At 48.4% G+C, this 24762-nt stretch overlaps 3 protein-coding genes across 3 annotated transcripts in view; 1 reads left to right on the plus strand and 2 right to left on the minus strand.

Annotated features, from left to right (window-relative positions):
* PAIP2 (poly(A) binding protein interacting protein 2) overlaps nt 1–1248 on the plus strand; it is a 19828-nt gene extending 18580 nt beyond the window's left edge. Inside the window, exon 4 of the mRNA XM_053566448.1 lies at nt 221–1248. Coding sequence (XP_053422423.1) covers nt 221–277 — 57 coding nt within the window. The 3' untranslated portion in view covers nt 278–1248. The remainder of the gene's footprint in view (nt 1–220) is intronic.
* The window catches only part of SLC23A1 (solute carrier family 23 member 1), a 20861-nt gene extending 1723 nt beyond the window's left edge, over nt 1–19138 (minus strand). The window contains exons 1-15 of the mRNA XM_053566422.1: nt 18891–19138; nt 16552–16613; nt 15875–15988; nt 15306–15463; nt 14062–14150; nt 13841–13908; nt 13518–13699; nt 13266–13386; nt 12819–12975; nt 12381–12528; nt 11743–11848; nt 11379–11508; nt 11125–11268; nt 9440–9535; nt 5503–5769 (exon numbers count right to left, since the gene is read on the minus strand). Of these exons, the coding sequence (XP_053422397.1) occupies nt 5522–5769; nt 9440–9535; nt 11125–11268; nt 11379–11508; nt 11743–11848; nt 12381–12528; nt 12819–12975; nt 13266–13386; nt 13518–13699; nt 13841–13908; nt 14062–14150; nt 15306–15463; nt 15875–15988; nt 16552–16613; nt 18891–18972 (1905 nt within the window). The 5' untranslated portion in view covers nt 18973–19138 and the 3' untranslated portion in view covers nt 5503–5521. The remainder of the gene's footprint in view (nt 1–5502; nt 5770–9439; nt 9536–11124; nt 11269–11378; nt 11509–11742; nt 11849–12380; nt 12529–12818; nt 12976–13265; nt 13387–13517; nt 13700–13840; nt 13909–14061; nt 14151–15305; nt 15464–15874; nt 15989–16551; nt 16614–18890) is intronic.
* Nucleotides 19139–22337: 3199 nt separating this feature from the next.
* Nucleotides 22338–24312, minus strand: MZB1 (marginal zone B and B1 cell specific protein). Its single transcript, XM_053566445.1, has 4 exons — nt 24067–24312; nt 23184–23308; nt 22762–22872; nt 22338–22668 (listed from the first exon to the last, which is right to left on the minus strand). The coding sequence occupies exons 1-4, from the start codon at nt 24241–24243 to the stop codon at nt 22512–22514; spliced, it is 570 nt and encodes a 189-aa protein (XP_053422420.1). The 5' UTR covers nt 24244–24312; the 3' UTR covers nt 22338–22511.
* Between the last annotated feature and the right edge of the window lie 450 nt (nt 24313–24762).

Here is a 24762-nt window from a genome sequence, read left to right on the forward strand (position 1 = left end):
GATACAATTTGATAATGATCTATGTATATAATAGCTTATATCTGGGCCTTCCTTTCCCTGTCCAGATTTTTGTGTTGTTAAGGATAATCTTAATCTGAGTTCATGCTTTTGTTGTGTATTTTTGTGTTAGATGGTTTTTGCTTGAGGGTCTAGGTGGAATGTTTCTGAGTATCTGAAGCCATCTGTTAATGAACTTGCTTTTTATGTACTTATTTTACAGGTCAAGAGCAATCTGAATCCAAATGCAAAGGAGTTTGTTCCTGGGGTGAAGTACTAAAATATTTGAGTAGTCGGGGGGCCCTCTTTTGGTGGATGTAGCACAATTCCCACACTGTGAAGGCAGTATTAGAAGACTTAATTGTAAAAGCTCTCTCTTGTCACTGTGTTACACTTATGCATTGCCAAAGTTTTTGTTAGTCTTGCATGCTTAATAAAAGTGCTGAGACTGTTATTAAGTAAAAAGCTGTCAAACATTTACTGAAACTAGAATTGGTCCCATGGCTTGATGTGAAGACAGCAAGGAAAGAAGCACCAGTCAGATTGTGAAAAAGCACCAAATTAAAAGACCTCTAAATCTTATTAAATTGTTGTCTTTGAGTCTAAACTGGTCCCTTAGTATTAAATAAAAGATGTTCATGTGTAAACTTTTTTCAAATAAGTAAATTTAAAGTAAGTTCTAATTGTTAAGCAGATTTCTCAATTCAGACTCAAATTTACATTTATACTCATCAAAAAGAATCTTTTTCTGAAGGTCTGTAAGTTAATTTGAGGTAATTTGTTATAGACAAGCATGTGATAACTAAGGTTACAAGATAGTGATCAGATGAGCACTAGTCGTGGTTTTTCTGGTATGTTATCATGTTAGGAATACTGAATTCTGCTAATGTTACATCTGAGGAAGTATGTGATTTGAGGATTGCATGTTCTTCTGAGGATTCACTGTATCATAGTTACACCTATGGAGTCCACAGGCCTATGACCAACACCAGTCCATAATCCAATTGAACAAAGATATTGTAACATGATTTGAGTGGTGCTTTTCCTTGCTTTGTTAATTATCACGACAATAGTCTGCAGCACAACTTTTCTTTTAACAAAGCTAGAAGAGTTTTTGGCTTCTTAAACTTCATATTTGGATAGGTTAAGCTGCCATACGTGTTCAGTGTGAATAGTGTTTAAGTTGAAAATATTGTAAAAAAATTATATTTTTTCAAAAATATTTAAAAAAATAAATAATAGTAGAACTGAGTTGATGGTTGTGTTTATTGGTGCTGGAGTGCAGATTCTCCAGTGGTGATACTCACTTCAGCATGGGCCCAGTATCTCAAGTCAACCTTGCTGGCAAAATGTGCTGAGATTAGGCTTTGTTAAATTCTGTAGTAGCAAGTGTGTTTCTGTGCAAATTTCTGTCCAAAGTACTGTAGTAGGCCTGGTGAGGTGGCTCACATCTGTAATCCTAGCACTCTGAGAGGCCAAGGCGGGTTGATTGCCTAAGCTCACAGGTTCGAGACCAGCCTGAGCCAGAGCGAGACCTCGTCTCTTAAAATAGCCAGGCTTTGTGGAAGGCTCCTGTAGTCCCAGCTACTTGAGAAGCTGAGGCAAGAGAATTGCTTGAGTCCAAGAGCTGGAGGTTGCTGTGAGCTTTGATGCCACAGTATTCCACCAAGGGGGACAAGTGAGACTGTCTCAAAAAAAAAAAAAAAAAAAAAAAGTACAGTAGTAAAATAAAGTTCACTCCTCATCCTTGCTTTTTAGCACCTCAGGCTGCATTATTAGCTCAATCATAGATAGCCGTGTAAGAAACATTGTGGCTAACCACTGTGATGATGACCTTATTCTAGTAGAAACTCCCATTTGTGCCTGGGTGCAATGGCTCATGCCTGTAATCCTAGCACTCTGGGAGGCCAAGGTGGGTGGATGGCCTGAGCTCATGGATTCAAGACTAGCCTGAGCAAAAAGCGAGACCCTGTCTCTACTAAAAATAGAAAAACTGAGGCAAGAGGATCACTTGAGCCCAAGTTAGAGGTTGCTGTGAGCTATGATGCTAGTGCACTCTACCCAGGGCAACAGCTTGAGACTCTGTCTCCAGAAAAAAAGAAACTCCCATTTGTTTCTGCCCTTCACAAGGGCTTTTCTTTTGAGTATGTTGGATTGAAGAAGACTGGTGGCCATACAGTCATTTCTGGGTCACATTCTTTTAAAGGTGTGGGGGGTGTCCTTTGGTGTGAATACTGATGCCTTAGTGCAGGGGTCCTCAAACTATGGCCTGCGGGCCACATGAGGCGGTGTGATTGTATTTGTTCCCGTTTTGTTTTTTTACTTCAAAATAAGGTATGTGCAGTGTGCACAGGAATTTGTTCATAGTTTGTTTTGTTTTTTTTTAACTATAGTCAGGCCCTCCAAACGGCTCCCTGTTTAAAAAGTTTGAGGACCCCTGCCTTAGTGTTTAATACCACCTTTAAAAAACTAATAAATAGATGGTTTTTAAAAGAAGCTTTGAGACAGAGGCATGCTTGACTCTTGTTCTTTTTGGAGCCATGAGACAACCAGTTCCCTCTATTCTTTTAACAGCTCAGTACTGCATGTGGCATAACAAGCTGCCATCTGTATGAGGCTTATACAGTCTTTCTCAGTGAGCTCAGATAGGGGCAAATGAGTTCACTTCTACCTGCTGCCAATTTATAGTATATTTAATTAGAGATTGTAAACTTGAATTCAAGCAAGAGGCACTGTATGTAACCTAATGATAACAAGGAAAGACTCTAGCCGGAGTTCCTGGATATAAATCCTGTAATCACTGCAAGTCACTTAACCTTTCTGTGCCTTTAAAATAGCGGTATTATGGGCGGCGCCTGTGGCTCAGTCAGTAAGGCGCCGGCCCCATATACCGAGGGTGGCGTGTTCAAACCCAGCCCCGGCCAAACTGCAACCAAAAAATAGCCGGGCGTTGTGGCGGGCGCCTGTAGTCCCAGCTACTCTGGAGGCTGAGGCAAGAGAATTGCTTAAGCCCAGGAGTTGGAGGTTGCTGTGAGCTGTGTGAGGCCATGGCACTCTACCGAGGGCCATAAAGTGAGACTCTGTCTCTACCAAAAAAAAAAAAAAAAAAATAGCGGTATTATGTATCTGGATTGTATGATGAGTTAATATTGAGGGTGTCCCTAAAGTCCCATAAGTGGGGAAAATAGGAAATTGTAGCTAAATGTACCTTTATTTACAAAATATTCATGACAAAATTTTACGAAGAGGTGGCCAACACAGAGAATATTTGTAAAATTGTATAATGGGCCAGGTGCAGTGGCTCACACCTGTAATGCTAGCACTCTGAGAGGCTGAGGTAGGTGGATTGCTTGAGCACAGAAGTTTGAGACCATCCTGAGGTACAGTGAGACCCTGTCTCTACTAAAAATAGAAAAACTAGCCAGATGTAGTGGTGCATGCCTGTAATCTCAACTACTGGGAGGCTAAGGCAAGAGGATTGCTCAATCCCAAGACTTTGAGGTCTCTGTGAGGTATGACACCATGGCATTTTACCAGGGGAACAGAGTGAGACTTGTGTCTCAAAAAAAAGTGTCAACAAGTGTCTCAAAAAAAAAAAAATTATAAATGAATATTTGGCAAATGTACATTTAGCTACAATTTCTTATTTCCCCCACATAATGGTGACTTTAGGGGTGCCTTTTTTTTTTTTTTTGAGACAGAGTCTCACTGTGTCACCCTTGGTAGAGTGCTGTGTCACCCTTGGTAGAGGAGCTCACAGCAACCTCAGACTCTTGGGCTTAAGCAATTCTCTTGCCTTGGCCTCTCAAGTACCTGGGAGCGCCTCTCAGGCGCCCACCACAACACCCAGCTAGTTTTTGGTTGTAGTTGGCCTGGGCTGGATTCAAACCTTCCAGTTCCAGTATATGTGGCTGGCACCCTAGCCACTGAGCTACAAGCACCGAACCTTAAGGGGTGACTTTTGGGATACCCTGTATGTACATAAAGAACTTGTAGGCCGGGCACAATTGCTTACACCTGTTAACCCAGCACTTGGGAGGCTGAGGCAAGTGGATTGCCTGAGCTCACGAGTTCAAGACCAGTCTGAGCCAAAGCAAGACTCCGTCTCTAAAAAATAGCCGGGTATTGTGATGGGTGTCTGTAGTCCCAGCTGTTTGGGAGGCTGAGGCAAAAGAATTGCTTAAGCCCAAGAGTTTGAGGTTGCTGTGAGCTATGACACCATGGCACTCTACCAAGTGTGAGCAAATGAAATTATCTCAAAAAAAGAACTTAAGATAGTTCCTAGTGGCTGGGCACGGTGGCTCACACCTAGCACTCTGGGAGGCTGAGGTGTGTGGATTGCTTGAGCTCATGAGTTGGAGACCAGCCTGAGTAAAACTGAGACCCCATCTCTACTAAAAATAGAAAAACTGAGGCACGGGGATAGCTTCAGCCTGAGTTGGAGATTGCTGTGAGCCATTAAACCATGGCACAGTACTCAGGATGACAACTTGAGGCTCTGTCTCAAAAAAATAAATAAAATAAAGATAGTCCCTGGTGCTTAGAAAGCCCTATTTAAGTATTTTGCCATTATTTTTTATTTTTATTTTTTTCTGAGACAGTCTCACTTTGTCACCCTTAGTAGAGTGCCATGGTGTCATAACTCACAGCAACCTGAAACTCCTGGGCTTAAGCGATTCTCTTGCCTCAGCCTGCCAAGTGCTGGGATTACTGGCGTGAGCCATTGTGTCCCATCTATTTTGCTATTATTTTAACTATTAAGGAGTCATCTAAGCAAATCTCCCTTTTTTGGAACTTCTTTCAAGTGTCTTAAAGAATGTTCACTTAGAAACCACTTGAGTGTTTTAACTAGGGAGCCAGGCATATCAGGATTACAGATAGACGTGGAAGGTTTCAGACCCTTAACAGGGCACACATTAAGAAGACCTAGGGACAAATGATTACCTTATCAGGTTCCATACAGGCATAGTTTTTTTTTTTTTTTTTTCATATAGGCATAATTTTAGGGTAATTAAAGTTAACTGTTTTAGGAGGTTTGGCTATTCTGACCACTATTGAAACAAGGCAGTGGGAGGTTTTTTTCCTCTTGTGTGAGAGGCTTTTTTCCTCTTGTGCTGTGTCATTATTTCTCAGCCTTTTCCATGTCAAAGTGATAATTTGTTTAGCATCTAGGAGTGGAAGAATGAGGTTGCCCATGGATGGAGTTACTAGCTTGTGAACTCCAGTTGGTCCAGATTCTGCTCAGGTATCTGGAATGCTGAAGGGATTGATAATTTCAGCATACTTGTAACTTCTCAGTGGCCCACATCATTTGGGAATGTCTGGTCTTAGTATAAACTACCTAAGGAATTCCACCCAAAATCCATATATTGACTTTTTATCCAGTCCATCTTCCCCTTGAAGACTCTAAAATAGTTCACAAAAATGGAAACTGAGTAGTTTGGTTAAAGCATAAAAATGTTTTGATTATTCAGCGTTCCTACAAAAGCCATAGACAGATCCTACCTTTTCTGGAAGTAATTTTTCAGACCTTTGTGTTCACAGACCCAGTTTCTATATTTTCTGGAGTATCTTCTGGAACTGGAAACTGATCTTTGGACCTTGAAGAAAATCCTTTGAAGACTGGGCAGATAGGAATGTATTTCAGAAAACCGATTCTTTTTACTATGCCCATCCCAATGGGGAAGTCATAGCTCCTAAGGCTGGTAGACATCTCACTGTTGGCATGGGCCCCAGCTTTCCACTGTATCAGACCTCGTTCTTCTGAGCTCCCTAGAAGAGGAGAGTAGGGTCATTTTTCATAGTCTGCAATCCCCTGCTACCTCCCCTTGCCATAACATTATAAGACAACTTCAGGAATCAAGTATCTTTCTTTTTTTTTTTTTTTTTTTTGTAGAGACAGAGTCTCACTTTACCGCCCTCGGGTAGAGTGCCGTGGCGTCACATGGCTCACAGCAACCTCTTAACTCTTTGGGCTTACGCGATTCTCTTGCCTCAGCCTCCCGAGCAGCTGGGACTACAGGCGCCCACCACAACGCCCGGCTATTTTTTGGTTGCAGTTTGGCCAGGGCTGGGTTTGAACCCGCCACCCTCGGCATATGGGGCTGGCGCCCTACTCACTGAGCCACAGGCACCGCCCTCAAGTATCTTTCTTAAATATTGTCTGGTCCTAAAAGTTGTTGAACCCATGGTTTCTGAGCTCCTAACTTGACTAGAGTGCTAGGGAACTCAAAAGGATATTAGTTATAATTAGTATTTATTTTGTAACTATAATGTACCAGACTCTGTGCTAAGTGCTTTAATTTCATCTTGTTTCTTCAAAATACACCCCTGGTACCACAAAATTTTAAGATGAAGAAATAGGCAAAAGGATTACATATTTAACAACTTAGATCTATAAGGATGGGGCTGATGTGTGCTGGGCCTATGAGGATCAAATCATGCCCAAATTGTGTTATGGGGATAGGGAGGTAGATTTTGAAACCTATAATAGTGTTAATATTCAATATTATGATTTCATATTTAGAAAATAAACTCTTGTTTTTATAAGACAATCTCACAATGAAAAACTAAGTATAATACTTAACGGGGGTAAGGGTATACCAGTGACTTTTTACACCTAGGGGAATTGTTAAAACTATGGGGGAGGGGCATGGGAGATATCCAGTTTTCTGGGGTTGAGGTTGACAAAGACTCAAATATAAATTATAAATCTAGCAGGAGTGAGAGAGTTCCACTTGATGGCAACCTAGGCTGAGAACAACCCCATGAGTAGTACAAACCAGATGCATCTCAGAATCTCAAGGAGTGGACAAGCAAAGGATAGGGTCTTCAGGAAAGACTTCCCAGAGGAGGTGCAGTTTTGACTAGGCCTGGCTACACAAGAGCGCAGGTAGGTACAGTGGAGAGGGAAGAATCGTAGGTGTGGCACAGACTATGGTTCTGGTGTCTGATCACACTACCTCTACCTCCCTACTTGCAGTTCCTTCTCCAATTCCCTTCCTTTCTCCTAGGCCCTACCTAGTCCCCTTTATCCAGGAAACCCTCTGGGTGAGTCCAGCCCAGCCTCATTGACTTCATTGCTTATTTAGACCCAGTTTTACTTTCCATCTATCTTGTATAAGGAGCTCCTCAAAACAAACTGTGACTTACACGTTTTTGCACCTCCTCCTCAGTGTCTTAATTCAGGACCAAGCTGGTAAACTCTACCAGCATTTGGAGCTCTAAATTGACTACCTTCTAAGTTTGGGCTGTGGGTAGGTAAAGAGAAAGCAAATGCAAAGTGGGCTGTCCGCTGGGTAAGGGCTGGAAAACGTTTTTGTACTTCCATGGTTAAGAACTGCATTCTGACCCAGCCAGATTTGGATTTGCATCCAGCTTATGTGACCCCAGGCAAGCAATTTAACCACTGTGAGCTTCAAGTTCCTCATCAGTGCACATAGAAGGACTCTGACATAACACATAATGATGGATGACAAGGATGGTTGCCGATCAGTTGGGTTGAAAATGAGGGTGTGTGGGGCGGTGCCTGTGGCTCAAAGGGGTGGGGCACTGGCCCCATATGCCAGAGGTGGTGGGTTCAAACCCAGCCCCAGCCAAAAACTGCCAAACAAAAGAAAAGAAAATGAGGGTATGATAGGCTCAACTAGTCAGTTCTGAGTCTGTGAGGCCTTTCACAAGGCTCTTGATGTGCAGATGCCCACCCAGATGCTCTCCATCTCCCCATCTCTTACCTAGGCGTTAAGGCTGCCACTTTACTGTCATAGGAACAGCCCCCAGCCCAGCTTCCTCTAAATGAAGAGTGAGTACTATGGTCAGATACCTACCCATCAATTCAAGCAACAGTTGGCCACCAAGTGCTCCCTCATCTGATCCAGCCTAAAATCCCCTTAGGAAACCCTAGCCCCTCCCTTCCTCCTCAAACTCACTAGCTATACACAGCCTCCAACTCCTATGCTCTATGCATATGAACACTTGGAACTTCAGAGAGAGGCTGACAGAACCTGGAGCTATGTTGAGACTGGTAAGTGACTTGGGGTGGAGAACCATCATCTTGTTACTTTTCTTTTATGTGCTTATAATGATGCAGGTATTAACTCCTGTCTCCATGGAGCCTTTCCCAGGCCTCCAACCCAGGTCCCCTGACAGAGACAGTGTGGTGCAATAACTGGGACACCATTGACTGCGTAAGATGGACATTATTATTTTTTTCTAAGACAAAAAAAAAAAAAAGTGTTGCCCTGGGTAGAGTGCTGTGGCATCATAGCTTACAGCAACCTCCAACTCTTGGGCTCAAGCGATCCTCTTGCCTCAGTTTTTTCTATTTTTAGTAGAGACAAGATCTCACTTTTGCTCAGGCTGGTCTCCAACTCATGAGATCAAGCAATCCACCCACCTCAGCCTCCCAGAGTGCTAAGATTGCAGGTATGAGCCACCACACTGGGTCCTCAGGTGGGCATTATTAAAAATCTCAGATTTGGGGCAGCACCTGTGGCTCAAAAGGGTAGGGCACCGGCCCCATATACTGGAGGTGACGGGTTCAAACTCAGCCCTGGCCAAAAACTGCAAAAAAAAAAAAACCAAAAACTCAGATTTGGCTCAGCACCCTACTCACTGAGTGACTGGCACCAGCCACATACACTGAGGCTGGTGGCTTTGAGCCCAGCCCAGGCCTGCTGAACAACAATGACAACTGCAGCAAAAATATAGACATTGTGGTGGGCACCTGTAGTCCCAGCTACTTGGGAGGCTGAGGCAAGAGAATTGCTTAAGCCTAAGACTTGAGGTTGCTGTGAGCTGTGACATCATAGCACTCTACTGAGGATGATATAGTGAGACTCTGTCTCAAAGAAAAAAAAATCTCAAATTTGTGGTGTTAATTTTGTGACTTTACAGCCATAATATTTGAAGATGAAGTGAGACACAGCTTTGCTTCACCCATAGTAGATGTTAACTATGTTATTAGAGCACCTGGTGACATTTTTTAATAAATTTACTGGGCACACTATATGTTTTTATACTGGGCCAGGAGGAGTCTCAGGGTCCCCACAAGGTATCCTACACAATCCTTGCAAAAAGCTTCTAGTAGCCATTGTGGCAAGCTACTGACATTTGGAATGTATGTTGCCAAGACACTGCCTTTTTGTCCTACTCAAAGTCACCTTTGGCCCAGTGACTCTCAAGAAACAGAGGGGAAAGGACTCAAAAGATCCAGAAATGACTTTTCTAGCTCCACCCTCTTGAAGACCTACAAGGCATACCTGTGCCTAGTGCTAGGTCTTTCCTTCCAGCCAGGAAGCACTCCACCAGCCCACCTGATTCTGATGCCCCGCAGGACCTGCATGGCATTGGACCTGGCTGCAGTTCTGGCTCAGGGACCATCTGTTGGAGTGCATATGGGTCCAGCCTAGTTCTGTGCTCCCCTCCCAAGGCTGAACCATACCTGGCACTGTGTTGTCCAGTATAAAAGCAAGACATCCACCCACAAACATCTCCGTGGTCAGCAGCACAGTCAGAATCTGATCCACTTCAGGAATACCTGTGGAAGAGCAATGAGGGTCATGGCCCTATCTGGAGAGCAGAGGTCAGGGACTTCCCACTTGTTCAGCCTACTCATTTCCTTGAACAAATGGTAAAGGACAGATACAACGCTCTGACTTTTAAACCTAGTTGTACCTCTTGTTTTTCCTTATTTATTTTTAAGAAAGTCTCATTGGGGCGGCGCCTGTGGCTCAGTGAGTAGGGCGCCGGCCCCATATGCCGAGGGTGGCGGGTTCAAACCCAGCCCCGGCCAAACTGCAACAAAAAAATAGCCGGGCGTTGTGGTGGGCGCCTGTAGTCCCAGCTACTCGGGAGGCTGAGGCAAGAGAATTGCGTAAGCCCAAGAGTTAGAGGTTGCTGTGAGCCGTGTGACGCCACGGCACTCTACCCAAGGGCGGTACAGTGAGACTCTGTCTCTACAAAAAAAAAAAAAGAAAGTCTCATTGAGTCAACCTGGGGTTGAGTGTCATGCCACATAGTGTTATAGCTCACAGCAACCTCAAAGTGTAGGGCTCAACGAGTGATCCTCTTGTCTCGGCCTCCCAAGTAGCTGGGACTAATGTGCCTGCCACAATGCTCTTCTACTTTTTCTATTTGTAGAGACTGGATCTTGCATTGCTCAGGCTTGTCTCCAACTCCCGAGCTGAGGCAATCCACTCACCATGGCCTGCCAGAATGCTAGGATTACAGGCATGAGCCACCGCATGAGACATCTTATCTTAAAGTTGACTTGGGACAAATCTCTCTCTCTTTTTTTTTTTTTTGAGACAGAGTCTCACTTATTAACCCTTGGTAGAGTGCCATGGTGTCACAGCTCATAGCAACCTCCAAATCCTTGGGCTTAGGTGATTCTCTTGGCTCAGCCTCCAGAGTAGCTGGGACTATAGGCATCCACCACAATACCTGGCTATTTTTTTTTTTTTTTTTTTTTTTTTGCAGTTTGGCCAGGGCTGGGTTTGAACCCACCACCCTCAGTATATGGGGCCAGCGCCCTACCTACTGAGCCACAGATGCCGCCCAGGACAAATCTCTTAATCTCTCAGTGACTCTGTTCCTTAGCTGTAAAATGGAGGTGATAATAGTATCTGTCTCATGGAATTGTTTTGAAAAATAAAATGAACACATGGGCTTGGCACCCATAGCATAGTGATTGTGGCACCAGCCACAAACACTGAGGCTGGTGGGTTCGAACCCAGCTTGGGCCAATTAAACAACAATAACAACTGCAACCAAAAATAGCTGAGCCTGTAGTCCCAGTTACTTGGGAGGCTGAGGCAAGAGAATTGCTTAAGTCCAGGAGTTTGAGGTTGCTGTGAGCTGTGACGCCATGGCACTCTACCGAGGATGACACAGTGAAACTGTCTCAAAACATAAAATAAATAAAATGAACACACGAAGCCCAGTATCTGTCCCCAGAAGGTGTCTTAGTTGAGCACAAATGCTAATTAGCCTCTCAGAAGCTGATTAATAGAGTTGAGTAGGATTTGTGGCTCTAGCTGTGTGGATCCTTTGAGGGAGGAGGCTGTGCTCAGTTTTGGGTCTGCCCCACCTCTCCCACCTGTGGAGACAGTAGATAGCCTGAGGCACCTGTGTTGATGGCACCAGGATTGGACTCCAGGTAATTGGGCAGTGTGAGCCCAAAGAACATGGAAAATCCCAGCACAAAGAGGTTGCGAGAGGAGTTCATGTCCACAAACTGCAGGTTGGACAGCCCCACAGCTGTAATCATGCCTAAAGGAGCAAGAGAACCGCTGGAGGCATCAAGCAGCCTATGGGTCCCTCTAATTGGTGACCCAAGCCTTGCCTTGGTCCCTATGCCCAGGCCCACACAAAGCACTCACCGAAGAGGGTGCAGAACATGCCGCCCAGGATGGGGTCAGGGAGTGAGGCAAAGAGGGCCGTGAACTTGCCAATGGTTCCCAGGATCAGCATGATACCCGCACCGTACTGCACCACACGTCGGCTGCCCACCTGCCAGGAATCCAGAAGTGGAGCTAGACCTAGGGGTGAGGCTGGGAGCAGGGTTAGTTCCAGGGCAGGGGCCTGTAATAAGAGCCAGGCATGAACCAGCTTGGGCTTGACAAAGCTGGGAGGCCTGTCAAAGACAAGGTGAGGCTGCTAGACCAAAGTGGGGACCAGGTTGGGGCAGGTTTGCAACACTCGGAATGAGGGCTGGACTTTGTGCTACTCTGGCTTGTCAGACACCTTGGTAATCCCCAGGACTCCAATGTTGGGACTAGACGAGGTGGACCCATTGCCTGTGCCCAATAGCCCAGCGATAATGCAGCAAATGCCTTCAGTGAAGATGCCCCTGTAAGGAAAAGGGCGAGTTGGTGGGGCTTGGTCCAGCTTCTGCTCCAATCTGAGTCCTCCCACCTCCCCGGCCAGCTGCCTGCCATCTGGGGGCTGTGCGGGCTGCAACTATTGGTCTCTAGTACTCCCCACTCCAGGCTAAAAGGAGGTCTGGGAGCCAAGAACCCAGGTTTGAGCATTAGTCCCAATGCCCTGGCACTTACTGCTTTGGGCAATTCTGGACTTCAACTTCCTTATCTGTAAAACAGGGATAAATAATGGTACCTGTCTCACAGAGTGGTTAGCAGATTGTGTAAGAAAGTGCACACTGAGAGCCGGGCACATGGAACGTTGTCTACAACCGCTCCCTCTTGACTCCATTATCTCCTCAGCTACTCCCAACAATCATACAACATGATAAGAGCATCCCATCACATAAGCAAGAAAAATGAGGTCTGCAGAGCATTAGTGACTTCTCTAAGTCCTTCATATACTTACTTTCTGAGTGGCCCCTGAGGGGATCATATATTGAGGAGGGCAGGTGGGCATACCTGTTGATAGCATGTACTGGAGGGGGTGGTGCACCAGCCAGGCGGGCACATGCATAATAATCTCCAATGGACTCAATAATGCCTGCCAATGTGGCGCTGAACATTCCAAGGACAGCAGCGGCAGTCACTGTGGGAAGGCCCCACTGACCTAGTTGGGATGGGATGGAGATTGTAATGGACTGGACTGGCCAGTGATTGTGAGAGGAGCAAGTAAGGAGATCTGGAGCTGGTATTGGGAGCCATGCAATTGTGGGAGCTTATCGTGGCCACTCAGAGTCATAAAGCTGGAGAGAAGTTTTCTCTGAATAGAATATCACTCTGCTTGGCACACTGAAAATGTACAGCTAATGGTAGTTGCCATTAACTGGAAAGGGGTCACCAGGAACCTGTCTCATAGGTGGTCTCAGTTGGAGCCTGAGGGGCCCAAGTGTCACTCACAGGGGTAGGGAATGCGGATCCAGGGTGAAGTAGCCATGATGTCCCCACGGGCATCTGTTCTTGCCTGGAAGCCATAGGCTGTCGGGTCTGTGGGCAGCACATCTGTCAGGGTCAGGATATAGCAGAGCAACCACACAGTCATGATGGCCAGCACAATCTGAAGCACAGTGGGGTGAGGGGTACACTGAAGACAATGGAGGTCTTGATCCTGGCTAACCTGCTCCAATTTCAGTCCTAGCCACCACCCCAGCCCTGGCTTTTCCCCTAACAGTGGCTCAAACTCCTATCCCAGCAACTGCTCCAGCCTGTGGCTGGGACCTCCCTCTGTTCTGGCTCTAGCTCCTGTGTTATTCCTGTGCTTGTCCTCACTTTGGCCTTTGGCACAAATACAGCCCCTACTCTAGCCCTACTCCTAGTCCCAGCCCCTGCCACCTGCCAGCTCCTCACAGGAAACATCTTGAAGATCTGGATGCGGAAGAGAGTGAAGCCTTTGCCCCAGCGGTAGACAGGCAGCAGGAAAGTGAAGTCTCGCAGGTACTGGGAGAAGAGGATGATCAGGAGAATGGAGCTGGGGGCAGAGGCACAAGGAGGAGGTGGATGGTAGGTCAGACTGGGCCCAGGAGCAAGGACTAAGGGGACAGGACATGAAGAGTGTGGGGGGCTGGGGCAAGGCATGGATCAGGCCTGATGCCTGCTCACCAAGCTGAGATGCCCCAGTGGGAGCCAGCTCGGTCTCCAGCAGCTTGGAAGACAGAGAGACCAATGAGGGAGACGGTGGGGGTGACCGTGAGAGGCCCAATGTAGCTGAGCAGGGCCCCAGGCAACCCCATCAGTCCAATTACCACTTCTACCATGCTGGACACCATGATCGCACCCTGAACCTGGAAACACAAATATCAGGTATAAGTTAGCAAGAGAAAAGCTCATGGGTCCCGTCCTTGAATCCCCTAACTCAGCAGAGACCCTCACTCCCATCCTCCCTCTTCCTTGGGACCAACTTCTACCTTCACATGTAAACCTACCTCCCGTATCCGTGGATGCCAGATATGAGAGGTGTTCAGGGGCAGACTCCAGTTACCATAGATCTCCTCTGGGGACAGTCAGAAACACACAAATAGGGAACAGAGGCAGGGAGAGAAGATGCTGCTATGACTGTACCCTGGTGTCGACTAGGAACAGTTGCCCAGACCTCCAGGCCTGGACCTCCCCTTTTCTCCAGGGCAGACCCCAGAAATGTGCCAACCTTCTGGGGGGCATTTCCATCTGTCCAGGGCCAAAATGGCTTTGGCTGGAACCAGAAACGCAAAGGCGCTGGCCTGGAACAGCGGCAGCCTGGGAAAGAAGCATAGAGCAGCAGGGGTGAAGTGGGGTAGGATGGGGAAGAGTGGGGAGCAGGGTTGTAGACACAGGGAGATCAGGGAAAGGGGGCACAGAGAAAGGGACAAGAGTGGGGACAGGACCGAGTGAAATCATTGAGGGTCCAGGCAGGATTGTAAAGGAAGAAAACAAATCTCAAAACACCTCCCTTTCAGGCCTGGTGCTGTAGCTCAGTTGTTAGGGAGCTGGCCACATACACGGGGGCTGGGGGGTTTGAACCCACCCCAGGCCTGCTAAACAAGAATGACAATTATAACAAAAAAAATAGCCATGCATTGTGGCAGGTGCCTGTAGTCCCAGCTACTTGGGAGGCTGAGGCAAGAGAATCACTTAAGCCCAAGAGTTTGAGGTTGCTGTGAGCTGCGACACCATATTACTCTACCGAGGGCGACGTAATGAGACTCTGTCTCAAACAAACAAACAAAAAAACCCTTTCCATCTTGACACCAACTCTCCTACTGTGAGGAGGGCCCACATGCATGGCAGTGGGAAGCTCAGATCTTGCATTTGAGCTCCACTTCCCTACTCCCTCACTGCTCAATCCTTTTGCTCCCCAGGCCTACAGCTACACACATGGAGGCATGGGGTCCCTGGGAGGGTGGGCCATTAAAGAGGCTTGCGTAGGCCCGAGAAGCCAGCTTAAGAATGGCAGTTTGGGCAGGGAAGGAGTGGTTCTGAGTATTCAGAGTAGGCCTTAAGTGGAAGACAGACCAGTTAGAAAGCATCCCTTTAAACCTATAGACCCAGGCGGCACCTGTGGCTCAAAGGAGTAGGGTGCTGGCCCTATATGCCGGAGGTGGCAGGTTCAAACCCAGCCCAGGCCAAAACTGCAAAATAAATAAATATCAAATTTTAAAAATAAATAAATAAATAAATAAATAAATAAACCTATTGACCCCTTGTCCTTGAGGAGCACAACAGCACGGAACACCAAAATCAAGGTGCCCAGGGTGCCAGTCATGCTGTCTATCTCTTAAGTCTGGCCAGAGGGTAGGAGCAGCAGGTGGAAATGGATAGCAGCTTTTTTGTGCCATCAGAGTCCTCTGAGAGACTACTTGCTCCTGCTGTGGCCTCTCAGAGTTCACAGTTGGGGGAAGCTAGGTTGCTCACCGGATCCCCAGCGTGGTCTGGATGAGAGTGGTGATGCCCACACATGCGAAGATGGTGCCGATGAGCTGACTGACCATGTGCTGATCATGGCCCACGCACAGCGCCTCAGCCAGGAGGAAGGGCACAGCGATGGTGCCACTGAAGCATGTCAGGTAATGCTGGGGGTGTGGAGGGGAGAGAGCAGAGTGCATGAGGCAGGGCCCGTGTAGCTCACAGGGAATCTGGGGCCCCCTAGAGTCCTCATGCTCACTTCTGTGGGCCTGGTGACACACCCTTGGCAATGTGCCCACCCAGGACTGACTCTCCACAAAGGATTTCCAGAGAGCTGCTATTCACCAACCTAGGGGTCACTAATCTCCCCCCATGTTATTCCTGCAGCCTCTGTGGAGGGGGCCCTTCTCTCTGTTACCAGAAGTCCACCTGGTAGAGTGTTAATCCTCTTTTAGGCCCCATTGAGCCTCTTTCCCACCCTTGCTTGGTGACAGTCACTGTACTGACTTTAGGTTTCACTTCCTGTTACCCAAGATAATCTTGGCAGAGTGGGGGTGGGAGACCCTGGGGGAACCCACCTGGAAGCCCAGCAGGATGCACAGGTACCAGGGTGGCACATCCTCGATCTTGTATAACATGTCAAACTTGGGTTCTGTGGGCAGCGACACTGGGGGGTCCCTGTTGCACTCATGCTAGGGGCATCAGAGAGAAGCAGCTCAGGGTGGAGTGACAGGGACATGCAAAATCCATTCTGGCCCAAATCAATAACTCAGAGTTGGGTCACCACCCTCCCCCAGAGTCCATCCACCTGCTTGTCACCTGGATTAGACACATCTGCCTCCCACCTCACATTGCTTCCACTGTGTTGGTTTCTAGAGCCCTCAGAATCTGGGCATTTTAGCCAGGGAAATGGGCCTCTAAGTCAGAAGACCTAAGAGCACCAGGAGGGAACGAGACTGTGGAAAAGCTCAGTCTAGTCTCACATCTGCCCCTGGAGATCCTTGAGGAGTCACTAGCAGAGAGTTTGGGCCCTTACTGGCTCCCAAGCAGGAGTCAGCTTGTGCCAAGGCTTAAGGCTCCTTCACCCCCACCTCCACTCCAGGCCCCAATTGCCACATTCAACTTGGGACAGCCACTCTCTATCAAGGTCATCAGAATGTTTGTCTCTGGCCTCCCAAGGGAGAAGGCCTTCACAGGCCCTCCAGCCCCCACCCGCCTGCCCCCCCAACCCCTGGTCCCACCCATCCCTCAGCACCTGTGTCTGGCCCTCGGAGTCCTCTTGGGCCCTCATCTTTGGGGCACAAGTTTGAGCAGTTCCTGAGGAGAGGAAGAGATGACTTTATAAAAGCCAAAGAGGACTTTACTCCACATATCAGACATTGTTCAAAGTAAATCTATAACCAGATCCCCTGCTCTGGATTGCGAAAGGGGGATCTGGATAGAGGTAATGTATTAACTTGGGCCACAGTGGTAAAGGCCACCCAGCCTCTGCCACATTTGCCTCCTGAGTACTCCCTTCCCTGCCCACACCCGAACCTGGACATGGGACCTGTTCTTGTTTTCCAAGAGAGGGCCAGAGTTGAGGAGGTGAGGAGGGGACAGCTTTGGAAATTTACCAAGCACTGGGCAAGGTGGGAGGAAAGGAAGTGGAAGTTAGCACTCATCGTGTAATGCCCTGTATGAGGTCCCTCCCTATTATTTATTTATTTATTTATTTATTTTTAAGACCTAGTCTCATTTTGTCAACCTGGGTTGAGTGCCATGGTGTCATAGCTCACTGCAACCTCAAACTCTTCGGCTCAAACAATTCTCTTGCGTTGGCCTCCCATGTAGCTGGGACTACAGGTGCCCAGCTATTTTTAGAGACAGAGTCTCTCTCTAGCTCAGGCTGGTCTCGAACACATGAGCTCAGGTGATCTGCCCACCTCGGCCTCCCAGAGTGCTGGGATTACAGGCATGAGCCACTGTGCCCGGGCCCCCCTTTTATTAATAACAAATTATATTAATAACAAATTAATCATCATCATCATCATCATAACCATCTGGTTATAAGGATTGTTATGAGGATTTACCTTGTGCCAAGCAACATATAAGCAATGTCATATGTAACCGCTGGTGCTGAATGGTATGGTATGAACACAGCTGAGGGAACAGATTTAATAGGTGTGCTTTAAGCAAATCCACACAGGCAGCAAGGTTTTAGAAAAATCCTAAAATTTAGATTGGTCTGGCTTGGCACCTGTAGCTCAAGCGGCTAGGACACCAGCCACATACACTGGAGCTGATGGGTTCAAATCCAGCCCCAGCCTACCAAACAACAAGGACAACTACAATCAAAAAATAGCCGGGTGTTGTGGTGGGCACTTGTAGTCCCAGCTACTTGGGAGGCTGAGGCAAGAGAATTGCTGGAGCTCAAGAGTTTGAGGTTGCTGTGAACTGTGACACCATGGCACTCTACCCAGGGTGACAGCTTGAGACTCTGTCTCAAAAAAAAAAAACTTAGATTGGTCTGAACTGCCCTGGATCCCTGAGGCAGGCAACAGATGGGCTGCAGACAGAGCTGCCTATGCTGGCCTGGGCCTGGATAGTACCCTGTGTCCGGACACGGATTCCCTTCCCCCTCTCAGCCAAGACCATCTACATAATTTGTGGGACCCAGTGAAAAAGGAGAATGTGAGACCCTTGTTCCAAAAATATTAAGAATTTTTTTTTCTTTTTTTGAGACAGAGTTCCCCTTTGTCCCCCTGGGTAGAATGCTGTGGTGTCACAGCTCGAAGCAACCTCAAACTCTTGGGCTCAGGTGATCCTCTTGCCTCAGCCTCCTGAGTAGCTGGGACTGTAGGTGCCTGCCACAACATCTGGCTAGTTTTTTCTATTTTTAGAATAGAAACTTGCTCAGGCTGGTCTTAAACTTCTAAGCTCAGGCAATCCACCAGCCTTGGCCTCCCAGAGTGCTACGATTACAGGCCCAAGCCACTAGCCTAAAAATATTAGGAATTTTAAGGTACTAGCATTTTGGGAGGCTAAGGTGGGTGGATTACTTGAGTTTAGGAGTTTAAAATAGGCCTGAGCAAGAGCGAGATCCCCATTACTACTAAAATTGAAAAACTAGCTGGATGCTGTGGCAGGTGCCTGTAGTCTTAGCCACTCAGAAGACTGAGGCAGGAGGATTTCTTGAGCCCAAGAGACTGAGGTTGCTGTGAGGTATGACGATGCTTTGGCACTCTACCCAGGGCATAGAGTGAGACTGGCTCAAAAAAACAAAAACAAAAATACAGAATTTTTTTTTTTTTTTTTTTTTTTTAAAAATACAGAATTTTAAGGTAGCAACAGCAGAGTTAGACTGAGCATGGGTCCTTTCTGAGCACTGGGCCCTGTGTGACTTCTCATCATACAGCCCAAGAAGCTAATCCTGTGCCCAGCCTGTTTCCCCTCCTGACAAACCCAGCCTAGGCTGGCTGTAGTGCCTGAGGGATGGCAGAGGGGGAGATGGGTGAGGAATTCAGCCTCCTTAGATGGTGGAGGCTGGGCCTGCGGTCCCTGTTCTGCTCCCCTCTGAGCTGCCCTAGCCCCCGTACCTTAGGGTCCACCTACTTCTGAATTGCTGTGCCCATGGCCAGGCCCTCCTCCAAGAGCCAACAGGCAGCACGGTTCTCCAGCTGGGCAACAGCTTCATGCCACTGCTTTGAATCCGTCCGACTATCCAGCCTCCAGCCTGTTATTTCCACCTGTTCGCTCTTCTTCTTGGCTCCTGCTCTCAGGTTCCTGAAGTTGTCTGACCAGTTTGAAGCCTCTGCAACTCCTCAGCACTTTCATCTCCACCCTCTTCTCCCAGTACTCCCCAGGGTGCTGTTGAAACAGAGCCTCACCCCTTGTGGCTCCAAGAATACTCAACTGGACCTAAACCACACAGCACACATATTGACAAAGTGGAGAAATTGTCCATGGTCCCAGATACACAGTAGCATAAATGAACACCCCCCCCACCCCCCAACCCCCCCCCCACACACACACAGAGAATCTGTTGTAAACTTTCTAATTCATTCCACATAAATATCTGGTCACACAGGTCCACGTGACCGTGACGGGGGTAGGGGGGTTGGGGGGACAGGGGGTCCAGCTCCACACCTGATCTTACTGACTGCTCTGCCAGTTCCTTGGCCTTGGCTCCCCTCCTGGTCCCTGGGAGTTGTCTCTTGAGTGAGGGCCAGGGAAGGAGGGGCCTAAGACAGGTCCTGCAACAAGCGGTGAATGGAAGGGCCAGTGCTCCAGTGCAGCTCCCAGAAAGCCAGAGTGGACAGGGCCTGCCTGAGGCACTTCCATTCCTCCAGCAGCCAACCTCCCGTATCTAAATCTCCTCCAAGCCCTGCCACTGCTCAGTCTGGGATTTGACTGTTGTCTTAGCCTCGGTTTCTGTGTCTGTTCTGTCGCCCTCTTAGGGCGTCAGCAGATCAGAGACACAAAAGAAACTGAAAGTCATAGTGCTACCAACCTCAGGTTCCCAGACCTAAGTTGGGCCCAGGGGAAAGGAAAGGGCCTCCAGCCAGAAGAATTTCTGGTGCAAACAGGACTGAGAGCCAAGATGCTGAATCTGGCTGGTCAGGAACCCTGCCCTGCTCCGTGCCAGGCAGGCACCCAGGGTGCAACCATACTAGCTAGAGACAAGAGTGTAGAAAGTGAGCAGCCATGGATGTAGACCATGCAGTGAGATTATTCTGCAAGGAAAACAGAATCAAGTTGTCGGAGTAGGCATGCTGCAAGGTGCCTGCAGAGTTTTCCTTGTGTTTTTTTTTCCCTCTCATGGTGGCTCTGAGCACCTGGGGAGTCACCATGCACACATAACTGGTTCTATATGCCTTTGACAGCTTGCTCACATTTCTAACCATGACAGATTTCTGTTATCCTAGGAAATTATAGGGCTGTGTTTTAGGTCCTCCTAGGAGGGATGTGATGTACTGAAATTACATATTTGGTCTTTAGCTGGACCTGTTTCCTGGTATACATTTCATAAAATCCTTGGACTCTCCCAAATGGCTCGTGACTGTCATCCTAGCACTCTAGGAGAGCGAGGCAGGAGGACTGCTTGAGATTAAGAGTTCAAGACCAAAAGCCGGGTACGGTGTCTCATGCCTATAATCCCAGCACTCTGGGAGATCGAGGTGGGGGGATCACCTGAGCTCACAAGTTTAAGACCAGCCTGAGCAAAAGCGAGACCCTGTCTTTAAAATAGCCAGACATTGTGGCGGAAGCCTGTAGTCCTAGCTACTCCAGAAGCTGAGGCAAGATGATTGCTTAAGCCCAAGAGTTTGAGGTTGCTGTGAGCAATAATGCCATGGCACTCAATGCCAGGGCAACTGAGTGAGACTCTGTCTCTCAAAAAAACAAAAACAAAAATAGAGGGCGGTGCCTGTGGCTCAAAGGAGTAGGGCGCTGGCCCCATATGCTGGAGGTGGCGGGTTCAAACCCAGTCCTGCCCCCACCCCCAAAATAGAGTTCAAGACCAGCCTGAGCAAGAGTGAGACCCCTGTCTGTATAAAAAATAGAAAAATTGGGGTGGTGCCTGTGGCTCAAAGGAGTAGGGCGCCGGCCCCATATGCTGGAGGTGGCAGGTTCAAACCCAGCCCTAGCCAAAAACTGCAAAAGAAAAAAAAAAATAGAAAAATTAGCCAGGCATGGTGGCATGCCTACGTGTAGTTCTAGTTACTTGGCAGGCTGAGGCAGGAGGATTGCTTGAGCCCAGGAGTTTGAAGTTGCTGTGAGCTATGATAATGTAGCAGGGTCTACAGAGTGACAGTGCTAGACTCTGTCTAAAAGAAAGAAAGAAAGAGAGAAAGAGAGGAAAGAAAGAAATCCTCCAAGTGATTTTTTTGTTTGTTTGTTTGTTTTGAGATAGAGTCTCACTTTGTTACCCTCGGTAGAGTGCTGTGGTGTCACAGCTCACAGCACCCTCAAAAGCTTGGGCTCAAGTGATTCTCTTGCCTCAGCCTCCCAAGTAGCTGGGACTACAGGCACCCGCTGCAATGCCTGGCTATTTTTTTTTTTTTGGTTTTTGGCCAGGGCTAGGTTTGAACACACCACCGCCCGCATATGGGACCGGTGCCCTACTCCTTGAGCCACAGGCACCGCCTGATGCCTGGCTATTTTTACCAGCCTGGCTTGAACCTGTGAGCTCAGGCAATCCACCCGCCTTGGTGGCCTCCCAGACATTACACTTCCCACCCGGCCTTGATGGGGATATTTTGTATGCTAATAATTGACTGATGCCTGACAGCCCCTAGGTACTTCTGGATGGGGGCTAGTCACCAGAACTACCAGGGCGGGATTAGAGGGTTGAGACTTTTAGCCCAATCTCACCCTCTGAGAAGGAGAAAGGAGCTGGAAGGTTAAATTGATCACCAGTGGCCAATGGCTTAATCAATAAGCCTCCATAAAACCCCCAAAGGGCAAGATTCAGAGGACTTCCAGAGAGCTGAACATGTGGAGGTTACTGGAGGGCGATGTACCCAAGAAGACGCAGAAGCCTCTTCCCCCATGCCCCACCCTCCTCATGCCTTCATTTGTATCCTTCGTAATGTCCTTTATAATAAGCTGGTAAATCTGTTTCCCAGAGTTTTGTGAGTGGGTTTAGCAAATTAATGGAGCCCAAAGAGGAGGCATGAAGGGGGGCATGGGAATCCCATTGTGAAGCTGGTCAGTCAGAAGTTCTGGAGGCCCAGATGTCCTAATGACATTTAAATGGGGTGCAGTTTGGGGAAACTGAGCCCTCAGCCTGTGGGATCTGATGCAATCTCCATGTAGATGGGGTCAGAATTGAATTGGAGGAAATCCAGCAGATGTCCACTGTAGAATTGATTGCTTTCTTGGTTTGTGGAAAACAGGCTCCACACATTGGGTCACAAAAATCATCTGTGTTGATTATTGGGAGTGAGAGAACAGGAAAAGCACTGTAAGTGGTTTTGTTTTTCCCTCAGAAAGGACACGATCAAAAACACCAATGTCTGTCCTCCCAGCCCCCCAAGCAACTTTTGCAGAGAGAAGGAGTCGAGTTCACTGGGTTTTATTTGGATCCAGAGGGAACAGCCTACCCCAGTGCCTGATGCTGGAGGAGAAAAAGAGTGGCAGCCCTGAGCAGGGCCTCCCTGGAAGCATGCAGATAGGAATGAAAAAGATCCAGGGGAAGCCCCAGCTTCTTCCCGAGGAAGATGGAGTCTAGGATTAGAGCTCTTCTCTTGTGACTGGTACCTTCTCCAAGCAGGCCCCCTGGGGACCCCCACACAGCAATGTCTCCAGAACCTCTCGGCCTTGTTGGTGGGCTGCATAGATCTGGTCTTCTCCAAATTCCCCTAAGTAGTGCGAACATGTCCTGGAAAGCCTATGGGAGCCCAGCAGAAGCCTCAGACTCTGCCCAGCACACAGAGGGGCAAACCAAGGCTCCATCCCAACCCTTACTCCACCCCATCATCACCTGATGGGCCAGGGGCCCCCTGTGATCATCACGCTGATGCTTGGCTCTGGCCCCTTGCTAAGCCCGGGGCCCACAAGACGTTTCACCTTGTTCACTTCTTGGACACCATAGCTGGTAGCAGTGGGGAGAAGAGGGTTTGTCATTGGTGGGAGCCCAGCCAGGAAGGACCTGTCTCTTCAAGCTGGGCACACTGAGCATTTGCTGAGTTTGAGAGGGAAATCCCCTAGCCTAAGATCACCCCTTGTCTTCTGGCCCTCTGTTCTACTTGCTCCCAGCTCCAGAGCCCAGACTTCATCCCAGCCAGACCCCTCTCTTGACTAGAGCCCTAGTGGAATATGTGTGTGGTGTGAGTGGAGAGTGGGCTCTCCACCCATCAGTCCTGCCCAGGAAGGAGGGAGGTAGGGGTGGGATTGGCAACTCACTCCTGCCACTTCTGGGAGCAGCTCAAGTCCAAGATGTCTGTGTATACCGACTCACTCAGCTTCCGCCGTCCCTTAGAGTCTGGGGTATGAAGTCTGGCCTCTGCCTTTGCCAGATTTTGCCACATCTGGAACAAACAGGGGCTGGAACCCAGCGTCTCAGGACTGTTGCTCAGAGGGAGGAGGGTAGGGATCTCTGGGGAGAATGAGGTAGCAGGGAGCAGTTTGAGCAGGAAGCACCTGTGAGGAAGGCTGCCTGGGCTGTCCCTAGACCCAAGGGCTAGAAAGTGGCAGCATTCACTTCCCTAGGGTGGGAGCTGGGGGTAGAAATGCTGAGGTGGAATGTTAGGCCTGAGCACTGGGACCCCTATTCAGGGGACACCTGCCGAGAGCAAATGCTATTTTATTATTCTCTTTCTATTTTTTTTTTTTTTCTTGAGACAGAGTCTGAAGCTGTCGCCCTGGGTAGGCACACAGGCGTGTTCACCAGTGTGTGAACATACATGCTCACACATGCAGGCACTCAACACACATGCACATGGGCATCATGTACACATAAATGAAGGAACCTGAGTCGGATTTTGGGAGGGAGTCTGGACTTGAGGATGGGCCTGGAAAGGGAAGAGTCTGAAAGGATAAGCCAGTGATTCCCTGGGATGAGGCACTATGAGGCTGTCCCAGATTGTCTGCTTTCTGTTGGGCAGGCAGTTGGGTAAACTGAGGCATGGAGGTTCAGATGAGGCGATGATGACAATATTATGGGAGGCTGAATCTGCGGTTTGGAGATCAAAGGCCAGTGGTGGAATCTGAGGTAGGTGGAGGGGTCTGGCTTGTGACCCCTGGGTACAGAGGAAGGGTAGGGGGCCAGATTGGGAGAAAGACTCACCTGGTAAGCCACGGCCCTGCAGGCGTCACAGAGCAGGTGAGCAGGCATGTGAGCTGAGTACTTCTCCTCATCGTCCAGTTGTGGGGCAGTAGCCGTGAACTGGTCCTTGTCCCCATGGCTGCCTGGGATGGTCTGGGCTCCCAGAAGCAGCAGCAACAATGGCAGTGACAGCCTCATGGCCTCTGGAGCTAGCTCAGCGAGCCTGGGCTATGGCTGGGGTGGAGGTGTACATGTGCATGCGTGCAATGGGGACTGCCACAGGACACCCAGCCTAGACCAATGGGGAACTCACACCTCACTCCTCCCATTCTCTCCCCTCCCCCAGAGCTCCAGAGATGCCACATGTGCACTTCCTCTAGCAGAACCCAGCTCCAGCCAACTCAGTCCCATTTCACAGATAGAGAACGGTGAGGCAAGGAGAGCAGCCAGGCCTGAGCAAGGACACATGTGGGCTGATACCGTCCATGTCCTATGATCTACCATGTGGTAAGCACTGTGCTGAGTACCTCATAGGAGAAAGTGTTTGGTTTCTGTTATTTTTATTCTGTTCCTGAAGACACAAAGGCTCAGAGGGAAGTGATAAACCCAAGGCTACATGAGATTAAAACCCAAGCCTGACTGGGCCAGCTGGCTCATGCCTGTAATCCTAGCATCCTGGGAGCTCAAGGTGGGTGGATTGCTTGAGCTCAGGACTTC

This window comes from Nycticebus coucang, chromosome 17, assembly GCF_027406575.1.
Source record: "Nycticebus coucang isolate mNycCou1 chromosome 17, mNycCou1.pri, whole genome shotgun sequence".
NCBI classification, from domain to species: Eukaryota; Metazoa; Chordata; class Mammalia; order Primates; family Lorisidae; genus Nycticebus; species Nycticebus coucang.

Bases quoted from the DNA above. Each gene is read 5' to 3' on its own strand.
- MZB1 (XM_053566445.1), bottom strand. From the start codon at position 24,243: ATGAGGCTGTCACTGCCATTGTTGCTGCTGCTTCTGGGAGCCCAGACC. The intron at 22,873-23,183 runs GTGAGTTGCCAA...CACTGCTACCAG, and splicing joins TGCTCCCAGAAGTGGCAGGA to CTATGGTGTCCAAGAAGTGA. The intron at 22,669-22,761 runs GTGATGATGGGG...GGGCTCCCATAG, and splicing joins GGGGGCCCCTGGCCCATCAG to GCTTTCCAGGACATGTTCGC.